The 25,847-nt window shown below is 39.7% G+C and overlaps 1 protein-coding gene across 1 annotated transcript in view; it reads left to right on the top strand.

Moving 5' to 3' along the window:
• STK26 (serine/threonine kinase 26) overlaps positions 1 to 25,847 on the top strand; it is a 51,933-nt gene that overhangs the window by 11,082 nt on the left and 15,004 nt on the right. Inside the window, exon 3 of the mRNA XM_059386218.1 lies at positions 20,531 to 20,761. Within this exon, the coding sequence (XP_059242201.1) occupies positions 20,531 to 20,761 (231 nt within the window). The remainder of the gene's footprint in view (positions 1 to 20,530; positions 20,762 to 25,847) is intronic.

Genomic DNA, 25,847 nt, shown 5'->3' with positions numbered 1-25,847 from the left:
TGAAAGCCTCTGCCTTTGGCTCAGGTCATGGTCCCAGGGTCCTGGGATCGAGCCCCACATCAGGCTCTCTGCTCAGCCTGCTTCCTCCTCTCTCTCTCTGCCTGCCTCTCTGCCTACTTGTGATCTCTCTCTCTGTCAAATGAATAAATAAAATCTTTAAAAAAAGAATATTGATGCATCATATCAATTTTTATTGTTCAGAATCCCCCTTTTTTTCCCACCCTGCTGCTGTTGCCCCCTCCCCTCCCCAAAAATACCCTGCTGGATGTAATAACTCCGGACTGCTATTATGTCAAAAAATGCCCATTCGCGGTCCTGACAGTCCAAAGCCAACTTGTGCTTACATATGTAAGGGGAGAGGAAGTTACTTCTGAATCGTTAAGGAAATACCAATTCCTAAATGGCCTTTCTGGGTCCAGCTCTTGCTCTCTAAATTGTTCTCTGTACCTGTCAGATTAATATATTCCCATTTGCCAACAGGTACCATGTAGAGAAGCTCAGAGCTTCGTTTAAACAAAGGATTAGGAATGAAAATAAGAGAAGCAATTAGGGCCTGCTTAAAGAGTTTGCCAACGCCAAACAATGTGAGCAAACTTGATGGTGCGCCTCATTCTTTGGCCTTGGATCTAAATCACTTTTCAATTTCTAAAATGAACCCAAAACCAACAGAAACAAAATTATCCTTCAGAATCAAAGGTTTGCCCCCATTGCCCATGTTCAAAAGCATGCATAGAAGTATACCTCTGAACACATTTAAAGCAATGATTATCATGAAGATAAATTGCTTGGGTCCCTAGGTAACTTGCTCCCCCTTGAGGGAATTCAGTTTCTTTGGGTGTAAAAATTCTGGTACTTTTACCTTATACTTCTTACCTCTTATGTGCTAACTGTCTCTTTTCCAGGGTACTTAGTTACTCTTGTGACCCATTTTTTTCATTGTTCTGGGTAGTAGATTAACTTTTTGTTGAAAATTGATAGGGGTTGTATATATGCACTCACAATTTGTATTGTGCACAAAGTGTATTATTCTTCTCTTCAAGAAGATGAGGCTCAATGTTTGCCTTGGAATTTTTAATCAGCGATATCAATTTTAGACATAACTGTTTTAGAAGGTAGAAAAGTGGGGTATCCGGGTAGCTCAGTTGGTTAAACATCTGACTTCCGACTCAGGTCACAGTCTCGGGGCCCTGGAATGGAGACTTACCTCAGACTCCCCACTCAGCAGGGAATCTGCTTGTTCTTCTCGCACTGCCCCTGTCTGCCCTGCTCTTCCATATAAATGAATAAAATCTTTTTAGAGGGTATGTGCTATGGTGAATGCTGTGAAGTGTGTAAGTCTGATGATTCACAGATCTGTACCCCTGGGGCTAATAATACATTATATGTTAATTTAAAAAAAGGAAAAAAAATAGGCAATAAATTTTAAAACATAGAAAGTAGAAAAGTGCATTGTTGAAATAAAAAATGAATACATGTTAGGATGGTCACTAAAGTCAAGAAGCAGGAAATTATTATTTGGCAATATCATTTAAGAGGGTCTGTGTATAGGGCACCTGGCTGGCTCAGTTGGTAGAATGTGCGACTCTTGATCTGAGGGTTGTGAGTTCGAGCCCCATGTTGGGTATAGAGATTATCTAAAACAATTTCTTTAAAGAATTAAAAAAGTTCTGTGTATAAGGGGAATTCAGTAAAATACATATAAAAATTATGTGCTCAGTAACATTATGATATCCAGGGATTTGCTAAATATATTTTTTTAAAGATTTTACTTATTTATTTGACAGAAAGAGATCACAAGTAGGCAGAGAGGCAGGCAGAGAGAGAGAGGAGGAAGCAGGCTCCCTGCCGAGCAGAGAGCCCGATGCGGGACTCGATCCCAGGACCCTGAGATCATGACCTGAGCCGAAGGCAGCGGCTTGACCCACTGAGCCACCCAGGCGCCCGCTAAATATTTTTATTAGATAGAAAATACTTAGAATTCTTTACCATCTTTCAAAATATTTACTCTAAGGTAAATACGTATATATATGTGTGCCTTTGTCTGTATATGTAACAGGGTTATCAGGATGCAACACATGCTACATTTTTATCATGCCTAGTTCTTTCTGCCTTTACTGCTAAAACTATTATTATTCCTGAAGAAATTGGGCTCACAGCAGTCTGTTCCATATAGGATACAGATCATGGGAAGTGACTTTTAGTGAAATCCAGTACCAGTGTTAAGCTGTTTTAGTGAGTTAGGGTTGAGTTGAACATTATGAAGGACTATATTTATCAAGATTCTCAGTTCTCTGCTTAATTTCTCCCATAGAATAGTTTTACAGAGCGTCATTGCATCAAAGGAATTGCTTAGGATAAATAAATACCAGTCGGTTTACCTGTGAGTAAAATCAGAGTCCTATGGATAGTATGCAAATGACTTCTGGTTAACAGAAACTTGTGATCGTTGTGTGTAAGCTCTTATTTTGAAGCTAAAATTGCTATAGGTACTTTACACTATAGATTCTGAGATGATAGGGAACAGAGGAGATGGGACATCAGATTCTGTTTCAGGGACCAATAAAATCTTGTACCCAGAGAGCTGCCTTTTTTTTTTTTTTAAACTATTTATCTCTTCATGAAAAATGTGGCTGTCATTGAAAGATCTTTTTTCTTCTGTCACAGCTTTCCAAAGGGCACATAAAATGAAAATGTGGGATTTAACTAGTTAAATAATGAATCAGTTTCGAGGATTTAGCATAAGTGACACTCCATGGTCGTCCTTTTGGACTGTGATTTCTGGTAATGGCAAGTGGGAAAAAAAAAAACAAAACTATTAACCGCTGTTGCTATGGTTCTATCTGCTGAGTTTCAGGCATCGTTTTGGAGGCTGCAGTGCAAACCCTGCTTGAGGAAGGTAGAATTTCATAATACCAGAGGCTTCCTGCCGCCTCACGAGCAGACAGAAAATATAGGTGAGGGGAAAGGTGTGGACTCTGGAAGAAGAGAAAGACAGTATTTCCAAGGAAGGGGAGAAAAGTAGCCTCTCGCTTTAAAGATTGCGAATTCTCTCTCTGTTTTTGAGAATGGGAAATTTCTCTACTTTCTGCAGAGAGGAGAAAAAGCTAACAGAAAAGGAAATTGGGGAGGTAATAGTCATTCATTTCTTTCTTGTTGCTTATGACTTCTGTGATAACAGTTACATTTACATAATTGATTCGCTGTGGCAAGGGACCGTATGTAAAGAGTCTTTTGGGTCAGGAGAAAGCTTGGGAAAGATCTGGGGGGGAAGGCATAGGGAGTTCAGCTGCTTTTCTGTTTAAGATGGGCAATTTTGGTGGCATGTGTACTGGGCCAATAAATTGTTTCTAGCCACTTGGAGTCGTTTTGCGTGGCCTTTTACTTTTTTCCTTCTGTAGGCAAAATGAATACCTTTCATTAACAAGGAAAAGCGCTAGATTATCACTGGGTTATCTTTGGCTCATTTGGACTGTTATTTGGGTGGGGCGGGGAGCAAGGCTAAAGAGAAGGAAGCTTTCTTTGAAATGACTGGCTTTAATATTATTGTTACTTTTCCAGTAGGTGCTGGCCTTAAAAGTCTCCTTCAGAGAATGATTAAAACAGTTCTTTGGAGTATTGCGAGGCTGAGTGGCATCTCAAATTTACTTTAAAATAAGTTTGCTTAATGACTTTTTAGCACTATTTGATTTATGTCTTGGCTAAGAGAAGAGTTCTAAGTGGTATGTAATCCAGTTGGTTTTTTTCTAAGAACACTTACTGGTACTGAATACCATGTGTTTCTATTGTTGGCTGTTAACTTCTCAGGAGTTTAAAAGGTATAAATGTTCTCCTACCTAAAAACCCAACGAAGATTGTTTTCTGCTCAGGGATTACAACCTCCCCCCACCCCAGGTTCCCTGGTTCACCTGCTTGCCAAGGTTCTTTGGGAGAGTCCCATCCGTATAACCAGGAGCATTTTCATTTCTCTTGTGTGTCACACAATGATGGTGTAAGTATGATCCTGATTCAAAGACGAAGCACAGTTTTAAATGATTTTTTAAAAAAACTCTAACTGGAAAGATGATCTGTATATTGTGAAAGAATATTTTTATTTCATATGGGCAGGGGGTTCCAGAATTTGAGAATTTAATGATTTTTTTTTTTTCCTGGTAAGACACGAAGTCATTTCCTCCTAGGTACTAGAATGAGGAATGTAGTGTATTCTGTTCCTCTGTACTATGAAACCATGCCTGCATGCCTGTCCTCGAATGTAAAGTGAGATCTGAAACTGTGAGTGTGGGGGATTCTGCTCGGGAGGCTGGACTAGGTTATTGTTTACAAAGATAAAGCATGTGTGACTGTGTATGTATAGAAGGGATCAGGTACCTGTTCCAAACACATTTTGAATTAGATGTAATTAATTTTCTACTGAGGCAATTAATGTGTAATTACTTCGCTTCTGTGTGTAATTATAGTGAGGGCTGTAGTGTTTGGCTTATGCTTTGGACAAAAATTTCTAGAAACTTTTGGAGTTAACTTCCCCGCGTTAAATATTTTTGAATGCCTGTGTCTTTCGAAAATAATAACTATCATCTTCTTCCAGTAGTGTTTTTGGACCTTTGTTAATGTAATGCAGCCTTTCTCAACCAGGGTTGTCATCTGAACCACAAAGCCGAGAAAAGGATTTAAGTTAATGTTTTCTCAAGCTAAGACCATTCTAGATGTGGTAGAGCAGAGTTTATGTATTACATACATCCAGTGGATTCCTTAAAGCAGCTGTCGGAGAACTGTAGCCTAGGGCCAAGCCCCGCCTCCAGCCTGTTTGTGTGTAGCCTCCAACCTAAAAAATATTTTTTCATGTTTTTAAAGAGTCATTGAACGAGACAAGGCATATGTGACAGGGGCCACAAAATGTACCTGGCCCACAAAGCTTGAGACATTTACTGTTTGGCCCTTTACAGAATAGTTCAATGACCTCTGTCTTAGGTTATGGGACCACACTGAAATTGCTGATCTAAATAAAGGAAATGTTTTATAGCATTTGCTCGGAGGTTAGGGATACAGTAAGATAATAGGAAAGTTGCTCTTTATGAAAGTAACTGACTTATGTATTGGTCCCATTACTGTGATGCTAAATAGATAGACATTTTTGTTTTGTTTTCGAGGCAGAAATTTTTGTGGTTGAATTATATGGAAAGTTGTACTGGTAATGATAATACAAATTATATGTAGGTGTGTACATATACAGATAGATTTTAATATTTTTCTTAGTTTCTAAAGCAAGAAAATAAAAGTGGGAGAATTTCATATAGGAACATCGTAGAAGGCACTGATTGCTTTCATCACTATTTTAAATTAAAGGGTGGTATCTGTTAGAGAAAAAAGTGAATAGAGTGCTGAGTGTCAGACATAATCACATTTGTTTCCTCCTTGTACTGAATGAGTGCCTTCACCCTACAATTAACGTCTCAGGTTTGTCAGCAGTAAGGAGAATAGTACTTAATCAAAAATGCATTAAAATTATTAGATCATAGCATATGAAATAATCAGGCTCTACCAAATGCCGCTTAACTACTTGATTTAGTGGGGGAGGTGCTATTGGCCATAAAACATATATTGGTAAATCACAGAATTATCAAGGGAGAAAAAGACTAGCAGGCATTATTTGTAATTTGCTGCTGATTTCTTTTATCTCCATATTCAGTTAATCATGAAGGTCTATGAGGGCTTCCCCCCCTCCCCCAGAAAGTGTCAGACATCATCTCGTCTTTTATCATGGCACTCTAGCCTTTGTCACAAAGTAGGCTCAGGGCTAGGTGCAGACAGGAGGGAGCTACCTAGAACACAGACTTGATTTTTCCACTTGTCTGCTGACAGCTTTGGGTGACTCCGTCCTAGCCTGTCCAGAAATTCCTAGGAATGATGTGTTAAACCAGCCTCCGGGGATGGTCAGGAAAGGCATCCCTGGGTAGCGGAGCCGGCTTTAAGACTGGGTGGGAAGAAGGTAAAGGAAGGGAAAGAAGTTTGCCAAGGCAGGAAAGGACAAAGGGTTAGAAATTTTTCAGAATGTTTTATGGGTCCTTTCGGGGTGGGCAGTGAGGATTTGTTTGGTGAGTGGTACTTTCTTTCTGGTTAGGGCTGTAAGATGATAGGGTACGAGTCAGCTCAAGTTGTAGATCACAGATCTTTTTGGGTAGCACACTGTTCAAAGCATTTTAATGACCTTGAATTGCTCATCAAGCTTATTTTGGCTGTGGCAATACAAGAACTAATTAAGGAACTTTGTCATTTGTCTCCGTCTTGAGGTTGTATGTTTGTTTATTGTCCCTCCCCACCCTGCCCCCAGCTGGAAATCACTCGTTATAAAAATCAAAAACCTAAATATTTTATAAGGGTTCCTCCCAGGTCTAAAATAAAATGACACTTTAACATTCCTAAAGAGACCATATAGCATATTTTTTTGGAGGAAAAACGTTCAGATTTTGTACATGTGTTGAAATTTGGTATTGATGGGGCGCCTGGGTGGCTCAGTGGGTTAAGCCTCTGCCTTCGGCTCAGGTCATGATCTCAGGGTCCTGGGATCGAGCCCCGCATCGGGCTCTCTGCTCAGCAGGGAGCCTGCTTCCTCCTCTCTTCCTCTTTGCCTCTCTGCCTACTTGTGATTTCTCTCTGTCAGATGAATAAATAAAATCTTAAAAAAAAAAAAAGAAATTTGGTACTGGATGTTGATTCTCCTTTTTGGAGAATTGCAGTGTTGTTGATTGGTAAATGAACAAAGGCTATAGATTTTAACTAATAAAATATCCCAAACACAGCTGTGTCAAGAACACGTAAATAGCCTTATGTTTATAATGGTATTCATTAAAAATTAAAAGATTCAACTCATGTTCGTAGTAGCTCATTATGTCAGTAGCATTAACCCCCTGTCTTTGAATATTGAGTTTGTCAAATGTTTTGCTTCGGTAACATGAACAGGTGTCAGCAGGGTCAACACAAATCGGTGGGGGTTCAAACTGGTAAGTTTGTACCTTTAGGGATAGGGATTAGGATATTCACGCGGGGACAGTGGAGTGTAGGGTAGGATGGAGATGGGTTGAGAAATTTCAGTTTGGGACAAGTTTGTAAACTTCAAGAGGAGATTAATTGACAACAAAAAGCAGAAGAGGTCTCCAAGCTGGAATCCTTTGGAGAAATGGAAATACTGTGATAAACAGGGCCTTTTTTTTTTTTTCTTTTGGCAAATGAACTGGTATTCCCTATGCAAGGGGGAAGGAGTAATGGTAATAAAAATCCTCAGTGAGAATGTCGAAATCCAGCCCCTGTTTTGTTAGTGTAACAGGTTTCTTCCCGTAAGCTAATTTCTCATATATGTTGGGTGCACCACAGTGCTGAGCTCAGAGCTAACTTTTATGTTCATTTGTTGTAGCTCTTCTTGCCTTAGGTTTTCAGGTACAGCTGTGACCCACAAAGACACCCACTTTACTTGATTCCTGAATGTATTGTTTATGAATGCACTTCTTCAAATTCTTTAAGGACATAGATATTAATTAAGGTAAAATATGTAAAAATAACAAAGCATTATTCTTGTAGCCCTGCACCCATTCACACACACATAAACAGATGCTCTGATGATATTTCTCACTTTGAGGAACTACAGAGTGGATTATTGAAAATATTACAGACCATTCTTTTAGAGTATTCTAGAATCTTCTCTAGTCTTTGTATTTGTCAGACTTAAAATTCTTTAGTGTTGATACCCATCATCCCATCAGTATGATTTTCTTGGGATCGTAGAATGTTAAAACCAGTAGGACCTAAGAGGTAATTTTCCTTAGTCCTAAGATTCCATTGGGTAACTCCTTGCAAATACAATTTGATTAAATCCGTTCAAAGTATAGATTTGATTAAAGAGAAAAATGTTGGAGGGAAATTATACTGCAGCCACTTTCTCATTAAGAATGAAAAGGTAAGTCTATGTAAAATTCCACTTTTTCAATCAGTGTTAATTTTCTAAAAGAACTCGTGGTGTTAATAATTTAGTACTGTGCTTACAAGCTTCAGACCTATTGATTTTAATTGGAGTTCCCCATCTAGAAGGAAGATAGGCAGTGAGCAAATCAATTTTGTTTTAATCTGATGCATTTTAATAAGTGTGCTAAAGATTCACAGTAATATTATCTGCAATAGCTCGATATTTGCTATAAGGTGTCTCTGCCTTAGATTCTATCCAAAGATGTGTATTTCTGAAAGTACTTGAATGGCATCCTTTTATTTCACCTCCAGGATGGATAGCATAAAATGAGGCTCTCAGCGTCCATCATGTTAAAGTGCCCTGTGTGTGGGTTTGATTAAATAATGGCCTGAATAAATTAGGATACCTGTTTTATCATTTCTGTATTAGCAGAATCTTTGTCTTCCTTTCACTATATGGCCTCATCCCCCTTTCCAAATGAATATTTTATAGTAAGAGCTTGTTATCAATCCCAGGCCATATTTATGTAACATCCTGTCTAGTAAGTAATAATCCCTTGACTTTAACATTCATGCTTAAGGTTAAACCTGATCCCTGATGGAATTGTGTATTTCTATATGTGTTTAGCCCAGGTAAATTAAAAGAAATATACAGCAGAATGATACACCGACTGCCACTCTTCGAGACCTTTAATCTTTGCCTTGGAGTATGAAATTGTGCTACTCTCCAGGACACACAGTCATATGGCTCTCATTAATAGTAATTGCGGATGTGCTTCCAGAATCATATTTGCATATATTAGTGATATGCATCCTTGTGGGTATGACTACTACCTACTCTCCTTTGGGTATGGCTGCATATTAATTAAGAATTGCTATTTTGCAACCTAAAGAGCTCTCCAAGTAAGAAAAAAAACTCTCAAAGTTGTCACTTTGGAAAGTTTCTATTATGTTAATCACATGCAACAATAGCGATTGACACAGAGAATTTCATACCTATTTTAACATCCTTCAAGTGTACCGAATGCACTCTCCCTTGCACCAAAAGTCTGAAATCAAACTACAAATGAAAGGATCGCTTCAATGCCAAAGATTGCAGGTAAGTTGCACACACCTTGCAAATAACCAAGAACTACAGCCAGTGTGCAAGGCGCTGCCCTGGGTGCTGTGAGGGTACCTGGTGCTTACTGAGACAGAGCCCCATCCTTAGTGAGCTTATTCATTTGAAAAAAGAATGATCATGGCAGTGAAAGAGAACACAGAGATAATAAAATGTGTGCTGAGTCCAAGGCTCCAGCAAAGAGCTATGGGAGGGCAGTGGATGAAGCAGTTGATTGTTAGGTGATCAGGTTACCCTGGGGAGTTGGGAAGGTGTTTTGTATGTTTGTTTGTTTTTAAGAGTTGTGGTATTTCCAGAAATGGGGGGAGAGTGAGGGTTGTATTGTTGGCAGAGAAAATGGCATGACTCAAAGCCTCAATAATAAGAAAGTAAGGGGTGCCTGGGTGACTCAGTGGGTTAAAGCCTCTGCCTTCGGCTCGGGTCGTGATCCCAGGGTCCTGGGATCGAGCCCGGCATCGGGCTCTCTGCTCAGCGGGAAGCCTGCTTCCCTTCCTCTCTCTCTGCCTGCCTCTCTGCCTACTTGTGACCTCTGTCTAATAAATAAATAAAAATCTTAAATAATAAGAATGTAAAATTGTTCTCCAATGGAGTATTGCCTTCAGATTTTTATGTCCAAGCTACTACTCACTGAAGCTTTGTGTTCGATATATGAGAAGCTATCCCCGACGTTTTCCCCTTGGGCACTTAGTTTTGTTGGGCGTTCTAGTTCTGTATATGGGCAAGTACAATTATGTTACTTTTCTGAATATTACTTTGGGAATGAATTTACAATGAAAGGAGAAGGCGACGAATATAACCTTGAGTCCTGTGTTAGCTGCGCTTCTGGCTCCCCTGACTTCCTTAGAGCAGTCGCTCATACTCAATGGGACCTGGTCCCTGTGAGAGGCGAGAGGGCAGTCCGGACAGTAACTCATCCTGTTGCTCTCCGTCCGCCCTCGGCTTCTGAGCCTACTTCGTTACAGTATCAGCGAGTTGGGCCCTGAATGCAGTCTGCGAATGAGATTCTGAATTGCTGGCTGCAGCAGTGAGGTAGCGTAAACTTCCCATTTGAGCCATCGTATACCACTACAGAATTGCCAGTTCACCCCCTGCTTTGTTGCGACTTGGCTTTAATACCTCACAGATTCGCAGTGTCAAAACAGGAAGCGATTTAGAGATCACCGAGTCCTCTTTCCCTCATTGTACAGATGGCGAAGCCAACATCTAATCTCTGAGTTCTCATAATTTCCAGGATAAGCAAAATGAGGGCAATTCTGCCTGACCTCTCTGCTTGCTTTACCTCTGCAATCCTTGTAAGAAACCAGACCTCCTTTTTCCTCTGGATAGCTGTAAGGTCACAGAGAAATGAGCTAAATGATGCAATGGCATTTTGCATCCAGCATTTATTGTGATGATAGCCTTAGACTTTTTGGTTTATTGAGAAAAAAATGTGATTGTTTGCAGGATGTCTCCTTCCCCTTACCCGTGGTTATAATTAAAGGCTTAAGGGAACTGCACATCCCAGAAAGTTAGTCAAAAAGACAAAATTAGTTATTTCCTTCCATTTAAGTGGCCTTAGACCTGAAGGTGATTTACCTGGCTGAACAGAATAATCTGATGTTTCTACTTTCAGTTAAGATGGCCGGAATTTCAAGATCTATCTAAGATGGAAATAGAGCTAATAAAAGCGCTGTTTCTTAAGGATTTCGAAGAGGGGAGAAGCTACGGTGAAATTTCTTTTCATGCTTTTCTGCATTTAATTTTTTTTTTTTCTTTAGAAAAAATGTGGTACGTGGGAAAGGGACAGTGGAATCAAAGAGATGTTTTATTCTTCTTTCCCCGATTGTAAATTGAACTGTCTTACCAACATGTGTAAAGAACTTCATTCTTCACATCCCAGAATGTGTCCCGCTTACTCCTTTGTTCTCTCCCTCTGCTCTGAGCTTAAGTACAAAGAAGAAAGCACGTTAGGACAGAGGAAGCTCTTCCCATACCCTCTCTTGAGTAGGAGGAATTCAGATGGAGTATTTTCAATTATTCTTTTGTTCTTAGAGGCGAAGTAGACTCAAAATTAATAAGGAGAAACTCCTCAAACTGCTGTGTTATTCATGCCACCGTGTCAAAACCTTTTGTAATAATTTCAACGAATTTATCCTTTGCTACAATATTTTCCAAGTATTTTTTGCTAATGAGGTACATTTAAAAATCGGAATAATAAACTAAAGGAAGGATGAAAAAGTACTTATAAACTTAATTCTATTTCTGCCTTATGAACACATTCTTCTTCTTGTTGTTGTGCACAAAATTGCTGGAAGTTTAAATTGTTGCTTAAGAGTACAAAATAATACTGTATGAGACCTTCGACTTCGTGCTTTTTGCCAGTGAGACCAGGGCTGCCTCAGCTGTCTCAAAACTTCCTTTTAAGTGGTAAGAAAAGAAGGAGACGCCACTGTGAGTTGATAAAATGCCATGTGGTGACCACAAGGAAGACCGGGTTGTCGTAACAACTTTTTTTTTTTTTTTTACACTACAGTTCATTTATTTTATTGCATATACATAAAACTGGGCAGTTTGACATGTGCAGTATGTTGGCAAAGCAGATCATGACCTTTGAGAGAGAGAAAAAAATGTGAGTGTGGCATAAAAATAGGCAAACTAGGAACATTTTCTGTATGCACTTAGATAAATATTTTGAGCTCTCAGACATGGAAATAAAAATTCAGACGACTGATCACCTCAAGCCCAACTCTCCATGTTTAATTTGAAACACATACAGACATACCAGTTATTACCTTGGTTCTTATTCTGTCACATACAGAATACAGTGAAGCTAAATATTTTACTCCAGAAATCTAAATCACAGAGGTCTCTTAAGAATTCCATCAACTTTGTTATCAGATACTTGTAATATGAACCTGAAGTTGTACAAAGGAAGAAAACACTCTGCTAACATCACATCCTTCTAAAGTCTAGAAAAAATTATGAGTTTCTTTTATTCTCATTATTAAAGTAATCTGAGTGTTCACATAGTCATGTGAACAGTCTCTGCCCTGTATAAAACCTAGCACAAAAATAGTATTTTTATTCTTGGACCATTTCATCAACCTCAGGGTCTTTTTTTTAAAGGAACAGAACTGAAAGCCCTAGTGTTAAGGGTTATGAAAGTGTTAAGGGTTACAGTAAATCACTGATAAAGCTGGAATTGGAGCTCTTGGTTTCCGGACATTGGATCCTGTGGGACTCATGGTATGGAATACCATCACTACCTTGCCTCCCACACTCCAGAGGCTAGCCCATTCCAGATTAGTTATTGACATGGGAAAAAATGGGCCAAATACAGTACCCTTGCCTGAAAGTCAAGATTACATACAGGTTACTTCTCTGTGGAATTGTAGTATAAAATATTTGGTAATCATGCATATCTGCAGGGATCAGTCAATTGCAGAGTAATTCCAAAATTGTAAGAAATCATATCATTTGGAGGAGAGGAAAATTCTACTTTTTTTTTTCCAAAATTTTTGATGTTTAAAAGTTTTCAGACTCTTTAAATGTAGGGATATTCCAAAGTAGACCTTCAACAGTTACGTGCTCTGTGTGATGGAAAATAATTTTGGTTTTATAGCAGAAGAGTATAATTTAAGTTACAAATTGGTCCAAGCTGTAGTGAAGGAACCTTGCGCTTAGAGGAGTCAGGGGACCTGGGTTCAAGTTGGGGCTTTGCCATTAGTTAACTACCTTACATCCTTGAACAGTTTCTGACCTCCATAAGCTACGGAGTTATTTCCCTGGTAAGAATGGATTTTGGGTCAGATGTTTGCTAAGTTCCTGTTCATCTCAAAGATCCCATCATTCTTTTAGTTTCAGGATTTCTGTTTCCCTTCTTAACCTTTCCCTACCTGTGCCATCATTTTGACTTAGGTGGCCTTAAATTTCTTAGCTTCCATTTGGTGGTATTAGCCTGGGACCCAGTGGGCATACGGTAGATGCTTGTTACTAATGGTGGTGATAAGGAGTTGGTGTGCATGACCTACACACTTCCTTCCAGCTGTAAAAGCCTGTGACTGTTCTATCTATCTAGGGAGCAGTCAGCTGTGCCTGGATAATATATAGCACTTTAAAAAGATAGGTAGTGTCCTGTGGTCTTGAACACAAGCAGTGCTAAGAGATGTGTGGCTGTTGATTTTAAATCTTTACATATTTTTTTCTGGCAGTATCTTGACTAGGAAGCATTCAGTATAACTTTTGAGGCAATATTGATAGGTAGTTGACGAATCTTAACATAGGCAGGCATCATAGAACTAACTGCATTTGAGGCTCATGGAGCCCCTAGAAAATGATTTCTATGCATTCTACTTGTTAGATGACAAGTAATAGTGTAGACGTGGAAGTATTCCAGAAAAGCGTTTCCTCTCTAGCTTGGGAGAACTAACCTGAGCAATTTCAATGGGTAGATTCGAGTCGTTAGTATATTGTTAGGCTACAGTTTTTAGTTACCCTCTGTGACTGTCCAGGCTTCCTGAGTTCACTGCAGGTCACTCCTGGTGTTGCACTTGAGACTTTGAAGAGAGTAAGAGGTCTTCTTTTCTAAGCGGATATCATTAGCACATTCTTTGCTCATTATTTCCTGTATACCTGTCTTCATCCGTGAGTCACTGGTAGGCCTCTACACAGATCAGTCTTTGTAAAGTGCAGAAAGTATCATATAACCAAGAGCATCCATAATATGGCTTTTATTAAGGTAGGGAGGCAAGTGCAAACCCTATGTTGAGGTCAGCTTTGCTCAGCTGGGTTCTTAGTTCTTGAAGGTTCTTTCACTTGAGCTCTACCCTTCCTGGTCAAATTCTCCGAGAAATCTACCTTCTCTTCCCTAAATCTGTTACATTTTTACTCTCAGCTGCAGACTAGAGGTTTTACTTTGACTACCTCAGATTCAAAGAAACTAGATTTTGTACCTTTGGGTTTTTTACCGCACCTTTGGGGTTTTTTTTTTACTGCACCTTTGGCTCTCCAGGTCTCCATTCTGTTAAAACCTCAAGGTTAATTCTAATTCTGTCCACAGTTTTCTTGTTTCTCCAGATTCAGTTATTCTTAGTGCCCCTGATGGGGTTCAGGATATGCTACCCCAAAATACAGCACCTTGGCATATTGAATATTTTAAGCTGAAGGTGTTTGAGGAAATAGAAGCAGGAAGGTTACTCTGACTGACTCTCCTCCTTCCATTCCCCCCTGCCCCTCTCCCCTGAAGTGGGTCTTAAGACCCTCATGTTCTCATAGTACTTGGAAGAAAGGAGCATCCATATCTCCAAGGACAAAGGGATGCCAAGAAGAGTCTGAACAAACAGGCCTTGCTACGTTTCCCCCAGTTTGCTACATTTAGTTCATACTCTTTGCCCGTTTCCACATTTTTTTGCTCTTTTGTCAAACCTAGCTTTAAAACACACCAGTTTAGGGGCGCCTGGGTGCCTCATTCCGTTCAGCATCCAACTCTAGGTTTTGGCTCAGGTCATGATCTTAGGGTCATGGGATCGAGCCCCATGTTGGGCTCCACATTCAGCTTGGGGTCTGGTTGTCCCTCTCCCCTCTGCTCCTCTCCTGCTCATGCCCTCTTGCTCTCTCTTTCTCTCTCTCCCAAATAAATAAATTATTGATTCTTTTTAAAAGGACCCACCAGTTTAACCATTTCTTGGAGTCTTCATTTCCTTATGGAGGATCCAGTATCTTGTAAAACTTATATTAAATCAATATATATGCTTTTCTTCTGTGAATCCATCTTTGTGAGTTTAATTTTCAGACCCAGCCAGGGACCTTAAGAGGGTCAAGGAAACCATTATCCTCCCGCCACCCCCTCCACAATTTACCCATTTTCTACTAGCTAAACTCTTTGCCAGACTTGACTATTAACTCAAAACGGTCATCAATTAGATCTGAACCTGTTACGTACCCTATTAATACATAGACCATACTGTGTGTGTGTTTTTTTTTTTAAAGTGTTCAAAGATATACACACCAAGAGTAAGGGAGGTTGCACTTTGGTCTATCCTGCCTCAGTTTTGTGGCACTTCCTGGGGCCCTGGCCTCCAGGTAGTAAAGGAACAAACTGAAGTAATTACCCAAAAAAACCCCCAAAAAGTACAGGATACATTTTGTGTTTTGGTAAATATTACTTTTCTGGCCTTATTTGAGGTTAGACATTAATTTTAGAGATGTGTCGTTAGAATTATTACAGACTAAATTTTTAAAATACAGCTAAGTATATATATAAATACCAAAGTCCCTTTGGTTTACTTTTTATCTCTTAAGTTGTCCACTTTCAGTGTGCACAGTTAGAAGAGAGCCAGAGGTTTGTCTGGGAAAAATAGGGGTGATGAGTTCCCTATAATCAAGGATAGAAATTTCAGATGTCTGCTCAGTAGTTCGCAATGCCGATGTCAAGTCTTGTGCCAGAATGACTGCATAGGAAGCAGTTCAGAGTACTTTAAAACAAGAACTTACTGCTGGGCTCTAAGCTCAGAGATGCCCAAATCAGTACTTTGGGGATGAGGCCTAGGTATCTGCATTTTAAAAGTAACACTGCCAGCTCTATTGTGTAGCCAGGACTGGAGAGCCCTTAGAGAACCCTTAAGAATCTTTCCAGCCCTCTTATTCTGTGATTAAAGTGTGCAAGAAAACTTCTTCCATCTGCCCCTGACTTTCCACGGTTAAGATGTCCCTTTTAGAGATACTAAGAGTATTTCTATACTGAAAGCTTGTTGCTGCCCTTAGTTACTGTTTTAGTAGTAATGACAACTTCTAAGACTTAAATATGTAACACTGTACTTAGAGCCGAAGAGTTCAGATCCAATCACAATTCACTGAAAATCCTGAGGTGGACCTGTGAGGTTCCCATGTGAAAAGACCGGTTTCCGTGGGGTCATATACAAATTGTCTACCATTAGTTGTAAAAACCATGAGTTAACGTAGCCAGTCCTCCTGTTTGCTGCTACTGACCTGAGAGCTGCGTCCTGTGCCATGGCTTTGAGAAGGCAATGCAAATACGGATCTAGAAGTAAACTGGAATTTTGCAGTAGAGGTGGGAAGATTAGGAGATTTTAATATTCTTTGGAAATGCTTAATATTCTCTAATATTTTAATATTCTTAAAATTTGATTGGGATGCAGAGGGAGCCGACTTGGTTTTCTTAGAGACTCTGAAGAAGAATGATGTGAACAAGTGGGCAGTTCCATTTCTTCATACAGGTTTTATCCTACTGCATTGTTTGAGATACTTACCATGTATTTGCTTGATTTTGCCCTTGCACAGAAAAAAAAAAAAAAACAAAACAAAAACAGGAAGAATACCTGTCCTAATAAAGATTTGGTATACTTTGGCTTAAGAAGCTAGTGAGATAGAAGAGGAAGAGATGGAACTTTGGCATTATCTAGCCCAGATTCAGGACTTGATAAGCAGGGCAGGGACCTCTAGCCTTCTGAAGTCAAAGAGGTGAGGTTCTACTCGGGAAAAATTGTTTTCATGATCTCCCCCCACTCTAGATACTGGGGTTCTGTGTGACAAGTTTTCATCTCAAGATAAAGGAGTAGAAAGTGCAAGCTTTGTGTAAAAGCTTTCTCTTTTCCTTTCTCCAATTTGGTATTCCTTGATTTAAAATCCGAAACTATCCCTGAGTGAGGATTCACTTCAGAGCTTGTTTAAAATGCAAAATGTGACTTGATGTTTAAATCTTTGTTTACATACTCTCTGGAACCCATTTTATTATAGAACAGCTGTGTTCTCCCAGGGGTGGATTGTTTCAGTGAAATCCTTTTAAAACTTGAATTAAAGAGATTAGGATTTAATCTTTGTTGCTTACAACAACAAAGAATCTTGTTACAAAGTAAACGAATACACTTCCTAGTCCAGAATGTGTTATCAGAGAGTGCATACTATGTAGTTTTTAATCAGTGGTATGCTTACCACTTTCAGATTTGTTTTGTGATTATATCAGAAAAATAGAAAGATTTGTTCCTTTTATTTTTCCAAATCCACTGTATTTAGCAACTTACAGAGAGGTGACTGTCACCGACCTTGGTGAGTATTTTTGCCACAAGATACTGGAAAGACAAGAACCATCACCAAAAGTATGAAGAGGTAACTGGTGGTTTTGCTACTATGTGATATTAATCACAGCAAAGTATAGTGTCTTGCTAAGAGAACACCAAGGAAATCAGTAATGATGGTACTAAAGTGTTAGAGAAGGTATATAATAAAATGTAAGTAGTAAAAACACATTTGCAGCCTACTGGAAATCTAAATTATTTTTTTTTTAAGATTTTTTTTTTAAAGATTTTATTTATTTATTGGACAGACAGAGATCACAAGTAGGCAGAGAAGCAGGCAGAGAGAGAGGAGGAAGCAGGCTCCCCATTGAGCAAAGAGCCTGATGCGGGGCTTGATCCCAGGACCCTGAGATCATGACCTGAGCTGAAGGCAGAGGCTTAACCCACTGAGCCACCCAGGTGCCCCTTTTTTAAGATTTTATTTATTTATTTGACAGACAGAGATCGGAAGCAGGCTCTATGCTGAGCAGAGAACCCGATGTGGGGCTCAATCCCAGGAGACTGAGCCGAAGGCAGAGGCTTTAACCCACCGAGCAACCCAGGCGCCCCCTAAATTATTTTTAAAAGCCCGTATGGGAAGCTCAACATACATTTGTTCTTTGTGGGTACTGGAGATGGGCAGGGATAACAAGTAGCTCGCAGTATCAAGGAGACTACTTCTTGATGCTGCCAAGGCTACAAGCAACTTGATGAGAGACAAAAATAAACTTCAATGATCTTGTCTAGTAACAGAAAATCTAAGGGACCACACTAACTCTATACTTGTCTCCTGAAATTGTTGATCAGGTGAAATTGTAGTAAATGAACAGATAAATGTCGGTCCAATGTTCAGACTGGATATACAGCTTACCACACCTAGCTAGCAGCATCCTTCTGTATTTTGAAGCATTTAAGTACAAATTAATAACGTGCCTTTTGGGGGAGGTTTGGAAATCCTGTGTTTCTTCTTGATCAGCAGTACGTATTCAGCTATAGGAGTTTTAAGAAAGGATATAAATATTGTGAGTCTTCAGTTCAGCTGTATGAGTTTAAGTAAGGATATAAATACCGTCTCGCGAGAGGAACATTTGAATTCTGAATTGTGGAAGACACAGGATATTTCTGAATCAGGAAGGGACAGTGAATTTTTGAATATCCAAAGCATTGGTTCACCTAAAAAACTATGCTTCATTCCAGATTTTATTGTAGCAAAATGTTGACTTACTCTGGATTTCTGCTGCAAGATGAGTTGTGGGAGCTCAGCCTGTTACCATTGCCAAGTGCACTTCAATGTCATACAGATAGGATCCCATGCTAAGAAAAAAGACTCCGAGATTCTTGAGTCTTTTGCATTCCGTGATTACACGGTGGTTCAGGAGTACAGGTGGGGCGACTAGAATGTCAGAGCTGGAAAAGAGGAGAGTGAAACAGTAATGTTCTGCTGGCAGAATGTTAGAATTTTAAGCAATTCACGTGCTTCCCGCTCAAGTTAGCCATTGTGTCACCATCCCTATCCTTGCATTAATGTACAGACTCTTGTCTAGTCAGCTGCTTTATTCTAAAAAGTACCTGCCCCCCCTTTTTTGGGAGTATATAATTCACATACGATGTTATAGTAGTTTCAGGCTTACAACATAATGATTCATTCATCACTGAGTGCTCACCACAGTAAGTAGAGTCGCCATCTGTCACCAAACAGTGTTACTGTAGGATTGTTGACTCTCTTCCCTGTGCTGGACTTTTCCTCTCTGTGACTGATTTCTTTTATAACTGGAAGTTTGTACCTCTTATTCCCCTTTATCTCTTTCCCCTGCCCCCAAACCCCTTCTTCCCTGGCAGCCATCCGTTTGTTCTCTGTATTTAAGGGTCTGTTTTTTGTTTTGTTTTATTTAGGTTCCACATATAAAGGAAATGATACGGTATTTGTCTTTCTCTGTCTGGCTTATATCACCTAGCAGTATACCCTCTAGTTTCATCCATGTCGTCACAAATGGCAAGATCTGGCTGTTTCTTTATGGCTGTGTAATATTATATCGTATATAACATCTTCTTTGTCCATTCATCTATCAGTGAACACTTGGGATGCTTCCATATTTTGGCAATTGTAAGTAATTCTGCAATAGACAGAGGGGCGCCTATATCTGTTAGAATTAGTGTTTTCATCTTCTTTGGTAATTAACCAGTAGTGGAATTACTAGATCATATGATATTTCTATTTTTTAAAACTTTTTTTTTTGAGGAACCTCCATACTGTTTTCCACAGTAGCTACACCAATTTACATTCCCACCAACAGTGCACAAGAGTTCCTTTTTCTCCACATCCTCGCCAACACTTGTTATTTTTGGGGTCAGCCATTCTGACAGGTGTGAGGTGATACCTCATCGCAGTTTTGATTTGCATTTCCCTGATGATTAGTGATGTGTTGAGCATCTTTGCACTGGTCTGTTGGCCATCAGGATGCCTTTAGAAAAATGTCCCGCATCGGGCTCTCTGCTCAGTGGGGAGCCTGCTTCCTCCTCTCTCTCTGCCTGCCTCTCTGCCTATTTGTGGTCTCTCTGTCAAATAAATTAATTAATTAAATCTTTGGGAAAAAAAAGAAAAATGTCTATTCAGGGGTCACCTGGGTGGCTCAGTGGGTTAAGCATATCAGCTCAGGTCAACATCTCAGGGTCCTGGGATCAGAGCCGGCATTGGGCCCCCGAGCTCAGTGGGGAGTCTGCTTGAAATTCTCTCTCTCTCCCTCCCTACCTGTTTGTGTGTATGTGTATCCGTGCACGCTCTCTCTCTCTCTCTCTCTCTCATAAATAAATCTTAGAAAAAGGTCTACTCAGGTCCTTTGCCCATTTTTAATCAGATTATTTGTTCTTTCTTGGTGTTGGCCTGTATACGTGTTTTAATGTCATTTCAGTATTAACCGCTTATCTTAGGCATATCATTGACAGATCTCTTCTCCTGTTCAGTAGTTCCTTTGTCCCTTGGTTGGTGGTTTCTTTCCATGTGCAAAAGCTTTTTTATGTTGTAGTCCCAATAGTTTATTTTTGTTTCTATTTCCCTTGCCTAAGGACGTGTATTTAGAAAAAAATGTTGCTAAGGCCGTTGTCACAGTAAAAAGTACCCGGCCCTTTGGCAGGCAGCAGAGACAGCATTTGTTACAAGGGACTGTTTGTGGTAACAGGATCAGCTAAGCCCAGTTAGCGTGGGTGACCCTGTAGAATATGGACTAGCTGGCTGTTTGGGATTGTAATTGCTCTAACAAAGCACATGCGGGGAGTCAGGGGAGTTTGTATGCTTTTAAAAATGTGTTATTGTCTTATGTGATTTATTTTCCTTTCATGTAAAAAAAACTTGATGCAAAACATTTGTGTTCTTTCTTTCTTTCTCTCCCCGCCACCCCCCCCCCGCCCCTAGAATAACATAGCTGATCCAGAGGAACTCTTCACAAAATTAGAACGCATTGGGAAAGGCTCCTTTGGAGAAGTTTTCAAAGGAATTGATAACCGTACCCAGCAAGTGGTTGCTATTAAAATCATAGACCTCGAGGAAGCCGAAGATGAAATTGAAGACATTCAGCAAGAAATAACTGTTTTGAGTCAGTGTGACAGCTCATATGTAACCAAATACTACGGATCATATTTAAAGGTAATGTGTGTGTTGTATTATTTAAGTCATAAGGTATTTTCATTAGAAGTTTTTCTTCCTTTTTTTTAAATTCTATTTTTTGAAAGGCAATGTCTTAAATTAGGATTTGGCAGTCTTTGGCCTCCAGGCAGAGTCCAGCTCCATTTATAGTGCCAAATAGACTGTTTTTAGATTTAGCAGCTGTATCCTGAATGCATCCCAGCACTCGGCTGCGCCGTTACTCCACACCTGAACTCCGGGTTGACGGGGGAGCAGAAATGCAGCTGGTCCTTGAGACGTATCCTTTGTCAGGAAAGAGCTTTCCCCCTGGGCTTTGACACATAATTCTCAGTGGTCCAGTCTGTCTCAACCTAGAATTGATGGAATATATAAGTATGTCACTTACTCCGTTGAGCTATGGTGGTTATATACACATCTTTCTCTCCCTCCAGATTATGAGCTCCTCGATGGCAGGGAATTTAGCTCAACAAGGCTTGGTTTTTACATCACTTAGCACAGGACATGGCACATCTTAAGTCCGTGATAAATATCTGTTGAAGTAGAGTCAAATGGAATACTATCTGTTCTCCCTCCCTCCCTCAACAGAAGTTGGAATTTTAAGTTTCCAGGATCATGGAATTAGCAGACACCTGAGGTCACGGCAGGTGGAGATGTGATTGCATAACACAATACTCTGGTTAGTAAAACCCAAGAATTCTTGGGTTCCAGAGTTAGAGGTCAGGATCTGGGGGCGCCTGGGTGGCTCAGTCGGTTAAGCATCTGCCTTTGGCTCAGGTCATGATCCCACAGTCCTGGGATCGAGTACCGTGTCAGGCTCCCTGCTCAGTGGGGGGTCTGCTGCTCCCTCTCCCTCTGCTACACCCCCTGCTTGTGTTCTCTCTCTCTGTCTCAAATAAATAAATAAAATCTAAAAAAAAAAAAAAGGTCAGGATTTGTGAAGAATAAATCGAAAAATCTAGCTTTGGGTAGAGATACAATTACTTTAAAATTAAAAATTTGTATCCCCATATTGTAATTTTTCAGAGGAAGGCAGTATTAGTTAGTTCTTTGCTTTTCAGGGTTTACGGGGCAGGGCAGAGGAGTCTGGTTGGTTGGTTAGTTGGTTGGTTGGTTGGTTGGTTAGTTGTTTTTTTTTTTTTTTAAGATTTTATTTATTTATTTGCCAGAGAGAGAGAGAGAGCACAGGCAGGCAGAGTGGCATCAGAGGCAGAGGAGAAGCAGGCTCCCCGCGGAGCAAGGAGCCCGATGTGGGACCCGATCCCAGGATGCTGGGATCACGACCTGAGCCGAAGGCAGCCGCTTAACCAACTGAGCCACCGAGGCATCCTGGTTGGTTAGTTTTATGTTCACCTATCTCTGGGTCAAAAAGAGTGTATTTATAATTCATCAGGCTACTGGCCTGAATAAGAATTAATGCTATCTTTTTTTATTCTGCTGACCGAATAAACCCTGGAATAATCTAGCTATATTAGTTATTACTTATTTAGAAATCAAAAATTTCACTGCCTTTTTACAAAGCCTGTTTATTCTAGTATTACATGAATTAGATGAATGTGGAATGAATGCATAGTAGAATAAATCCTTAAACAGGCTGTCACTGTGTGTCATACACGGCATTAGGTGCTGGAGATAGAAAAATGAAGAACCTGGGTGGCTCAGTCAGCCGAGCCTCGGGCTCTTGGTTTCAATCCATCAAGCCCTGCGTCTGGCTCCACGCCCAGCCGGAGTCTGCTTGCTGATTCTCTCCACCCCTTCCTTCCCTTCTTCTCACTGATAATAAATCTTTTAAAAAAATGAATAACTCAGTCCTGCCTTTAAGGAGCACACAATCCCACGTTGCACTAACAGAGTGCAGATTTTGTGATTACGTATGTACAACGTACAGACAACACAAATAAGCATGTAGTCACTTTTCTTATTTGGAGGGGAGGGCGGTGGCGGCTCCAAGAGGAGATGGTACCATTCAATTCACTTCTCAGTGTTAGCCTTTACTCTCTCTAATTGTACACACAATGATTGGATTCTTCGTGGCATATTTTGCTTGTGAATTCTTACCTACAAAACTTACTTAGCAGGTCAGATTCTTTTTAAGGAATCCTGAAAGGTCACTCAGTCTCAATATATTCAGGTCTCCCTCCTGATTCCCATAGCACACTTGGTTTGAGGCAGCCTCAAGAATCTGTTGTTGTTGTTGTGTGTTCTTTACAGATTCTGGTTTACTCTTTCTGGATTGAATCCTGGTGATTCCAGATCTACTCTAAAGCATGTCTGGTTTACTCTTTCTGGATTGGACTCTGGTGATTCCAGACCTACTCTAGAGCAAACCTAAAGGTTTGCTATTCTTAGGCACTTGTAACAACAGATAAGCTCCCTTTGGTGACTGACTTAAAATATTAAATAAGCCCTATTCCTAATGGGTTATTCTATATTATATTGAAAATGGGTACCAACATGGTTTTGACTGTTTTCATTGGTTGCTTATAGCCTTTGTTGAATCAGACTCAGTACCCTTATGGAAAATGAATTATAGCTCTGTTTGTATTATTTATTCCTAGAACTTTAAAAAGTTTTTTAAAAATTCCCTTCACAGTGTACATGTACCAGTCACCCAATGACTACTTAATATTTAAAGAAACAGATTGTCATGCCCAATTCTTGATTATAGAATGTTTTCAGACTAGTGAATGAATCAGGGCCATTATCCATGATGTCTTCTTAAAGGATTAAACTGAATAATTTTTATCCCCTTTACCATCATTAATTAAAGTCTACAATATGAAAGACTACTTTGAAAAAACATGTCACTTCTTGATAGAATTGTAGAAATCCACAGCCGGCTGATACTGATTATTCGTATCCTGAATTTATTCACATTAGAGTAAATAAATGCATGTGTATTGTCTGTCTCTGTGCATATATACACACAGAAATAGCCTATGATTTTATAACCTTGTAATATTTATTTAAGTGACCAACTTAAATTGACCGACTTCTTTATTTTCCATTTATTTTAAAACAGTGAGAGTCTGTAGGCTTGCTTTTCTTTAGACTAAAATCACATCAGATGGAACAGGGTTCTGTTTAATGCAGTCAATATAACTCAAGGCTACATCCTCTAAGTACCATCAGGGGCCTGCATTATCAATCGACTTAGGGTTTATTGTGGCGCATCCTTCCATTTCAGAAGACATGGGGGATTTTGTGAGTCAGGTTAATTGAGTACAGTAGGATAAGGGTTTTTCTCAGGTTGTCTTTACACAGGATATTATACATAACCAAGACCGCACTGTAAGCTGGAGGAAAAGTTACTGCATTTGAGAGAAAATTATATGCTCTCTGAAACTGTATGCAGTTGTAGTGATTTCCTTGAAACATGCAGAAATGTACAAGGTATTCATTTTGACTGAGCTCACTGTATAACTTCATTTTTAAAAACAAGAGTAAAAACCAGACAAACATCAGTATGACCACAGTATTTTCCTTTAATTTTAGTTCACTGCAGATTTTCTTGAGAGACAAAGTTGGTCTTTATGAAGAGTGCTAAAATAAGCAAACCCTTCCCTTCTGATCTCATAATATTGGAAAAATCTTTTATAATCTTTAAATATTTTTCTAGTTCGATGTAAATCTTAAAATGAAGCTCACTCAGGCATTGACTAGAATTTGAATCATGCCTTTATTTGCTGCTGAAAATCGCCTTTAGATTTCTGTTTATGTTAAGGAACTATGCCCCCCCACATACACCCCCCCCCCTTTATACCAAAAAAAAAAAAAAAAAATGATAGAAGTAAAATATTCCAGAACAGAGTCCGGTTTTGTGGCCTTCTCACTGTTTTTCCTGAGACTTTTGTGTGTGTTTATTCCCAGCCTATGGTGAATGTTTCTGGAATGTTCCTTAGTTAAAAATTGTGTTTTGGAGTTTTCTTATAAAACTTAAAGGAAATTTAAGAGGGAAAAATGTTCTCCTCCTTACAATGTTTTTTTTTTTTTCTCAAAACAAATACAGCTTTAAGCTTGAAATAACACAGCTCTAAGGAGCCCCCTATTAGATTCAATTTCGCAGACATTTGCTTTTCGAATGCCCTACTATGTATATTCCTTTCATTCTGCATATTTGTCGTGGTCCATCTCATCCACTCTGTTGTGACAGCTTCTTTCTTTTTTTAAGATTGATTGATTTGAAAGGGGGCACGGGCAGAGGGAGAGAATCTCCTGCAGACCCCATGCCGAGTGCAGGCCCCATGTGGGACTCAGTCCCACAACCCTGAGTTCATGACCTGAGCTGAAATCATGAGCTGGATGCCTGACTGACTGAGCCACCCACGCGCCCCTAGGGCGACAACTTCTGAATTCAGGTCTCTGGTTCTAGCCTCTCTACTTAACCCCAGATAGATACATCTAACTTGCTTCATATTACCCACGTATCTATGGGTCCATGAAGTACAGTAACCCTGACAAGGAGGAGTAGCATTTGAACAAGAACTTGAGCGTCATTTTGGTGAGGGTGGAGTATAGAGATGGTCTTCCAGTTTGGAAAAAAGGAACTCAGGGGTGGTAAGGCATGTGGCCAGATGATCTGTCCTGTCCCTCATGGTTCTCTAAAATTTTATGTGCTGTTTCTTCTTTATTGCGGTAAAATATACATCATAAAATTTACCATTTTGACCATTTGAAGTGTACATTTCTGTGGCAGGAAATACCTTCCTGTTGTGTAGCCATCACCACCATCCATCTCCAGAACTTTTTCATTTTCTTCAACTGCAACTCTGTACCCATTAAACTGTAATTTCCCATGGTCTCCTCTCCACAGTCCATTCTACTTTCTGTCCCTATGAATTGGATGACTCTGGGTTCCTTATATAAGTGGAATCAGACAACATTTGTCCTTTGATAACTGGCTGACTTTAGTTGTCCATGTTGGATTATGTGGTCAATGTCATGATTCATAGACCAGCCCATTTAATTCAACATGTACTTAATACATAGTACAATAATCATCTCTCAGATACATACAATGGGTATTCAAAAATTTTTTTTCTATGAACAAATGAATCCCAAATTTCACAGTAGCCCTTCTCCCTCCTTG

Source organism: Mustela nigripes, chromosome X (assembly GCF_022355385.1).
Source record: "Mustela nigripes isolate SB6536 chromosome X, MUSNIG.SB6536, whole genome shotgun sequence".
Lineage (NCBI taxonomy): Eukaryota > Metazoa > Chordata > Mammalia > Carnivora > Mustelidae > Mustela > Mustela nigripes.
Note: the sequence above shows the minus strand (reverse complement) of the source record. Positions and strands in the feature narration are given on the sequence as shown.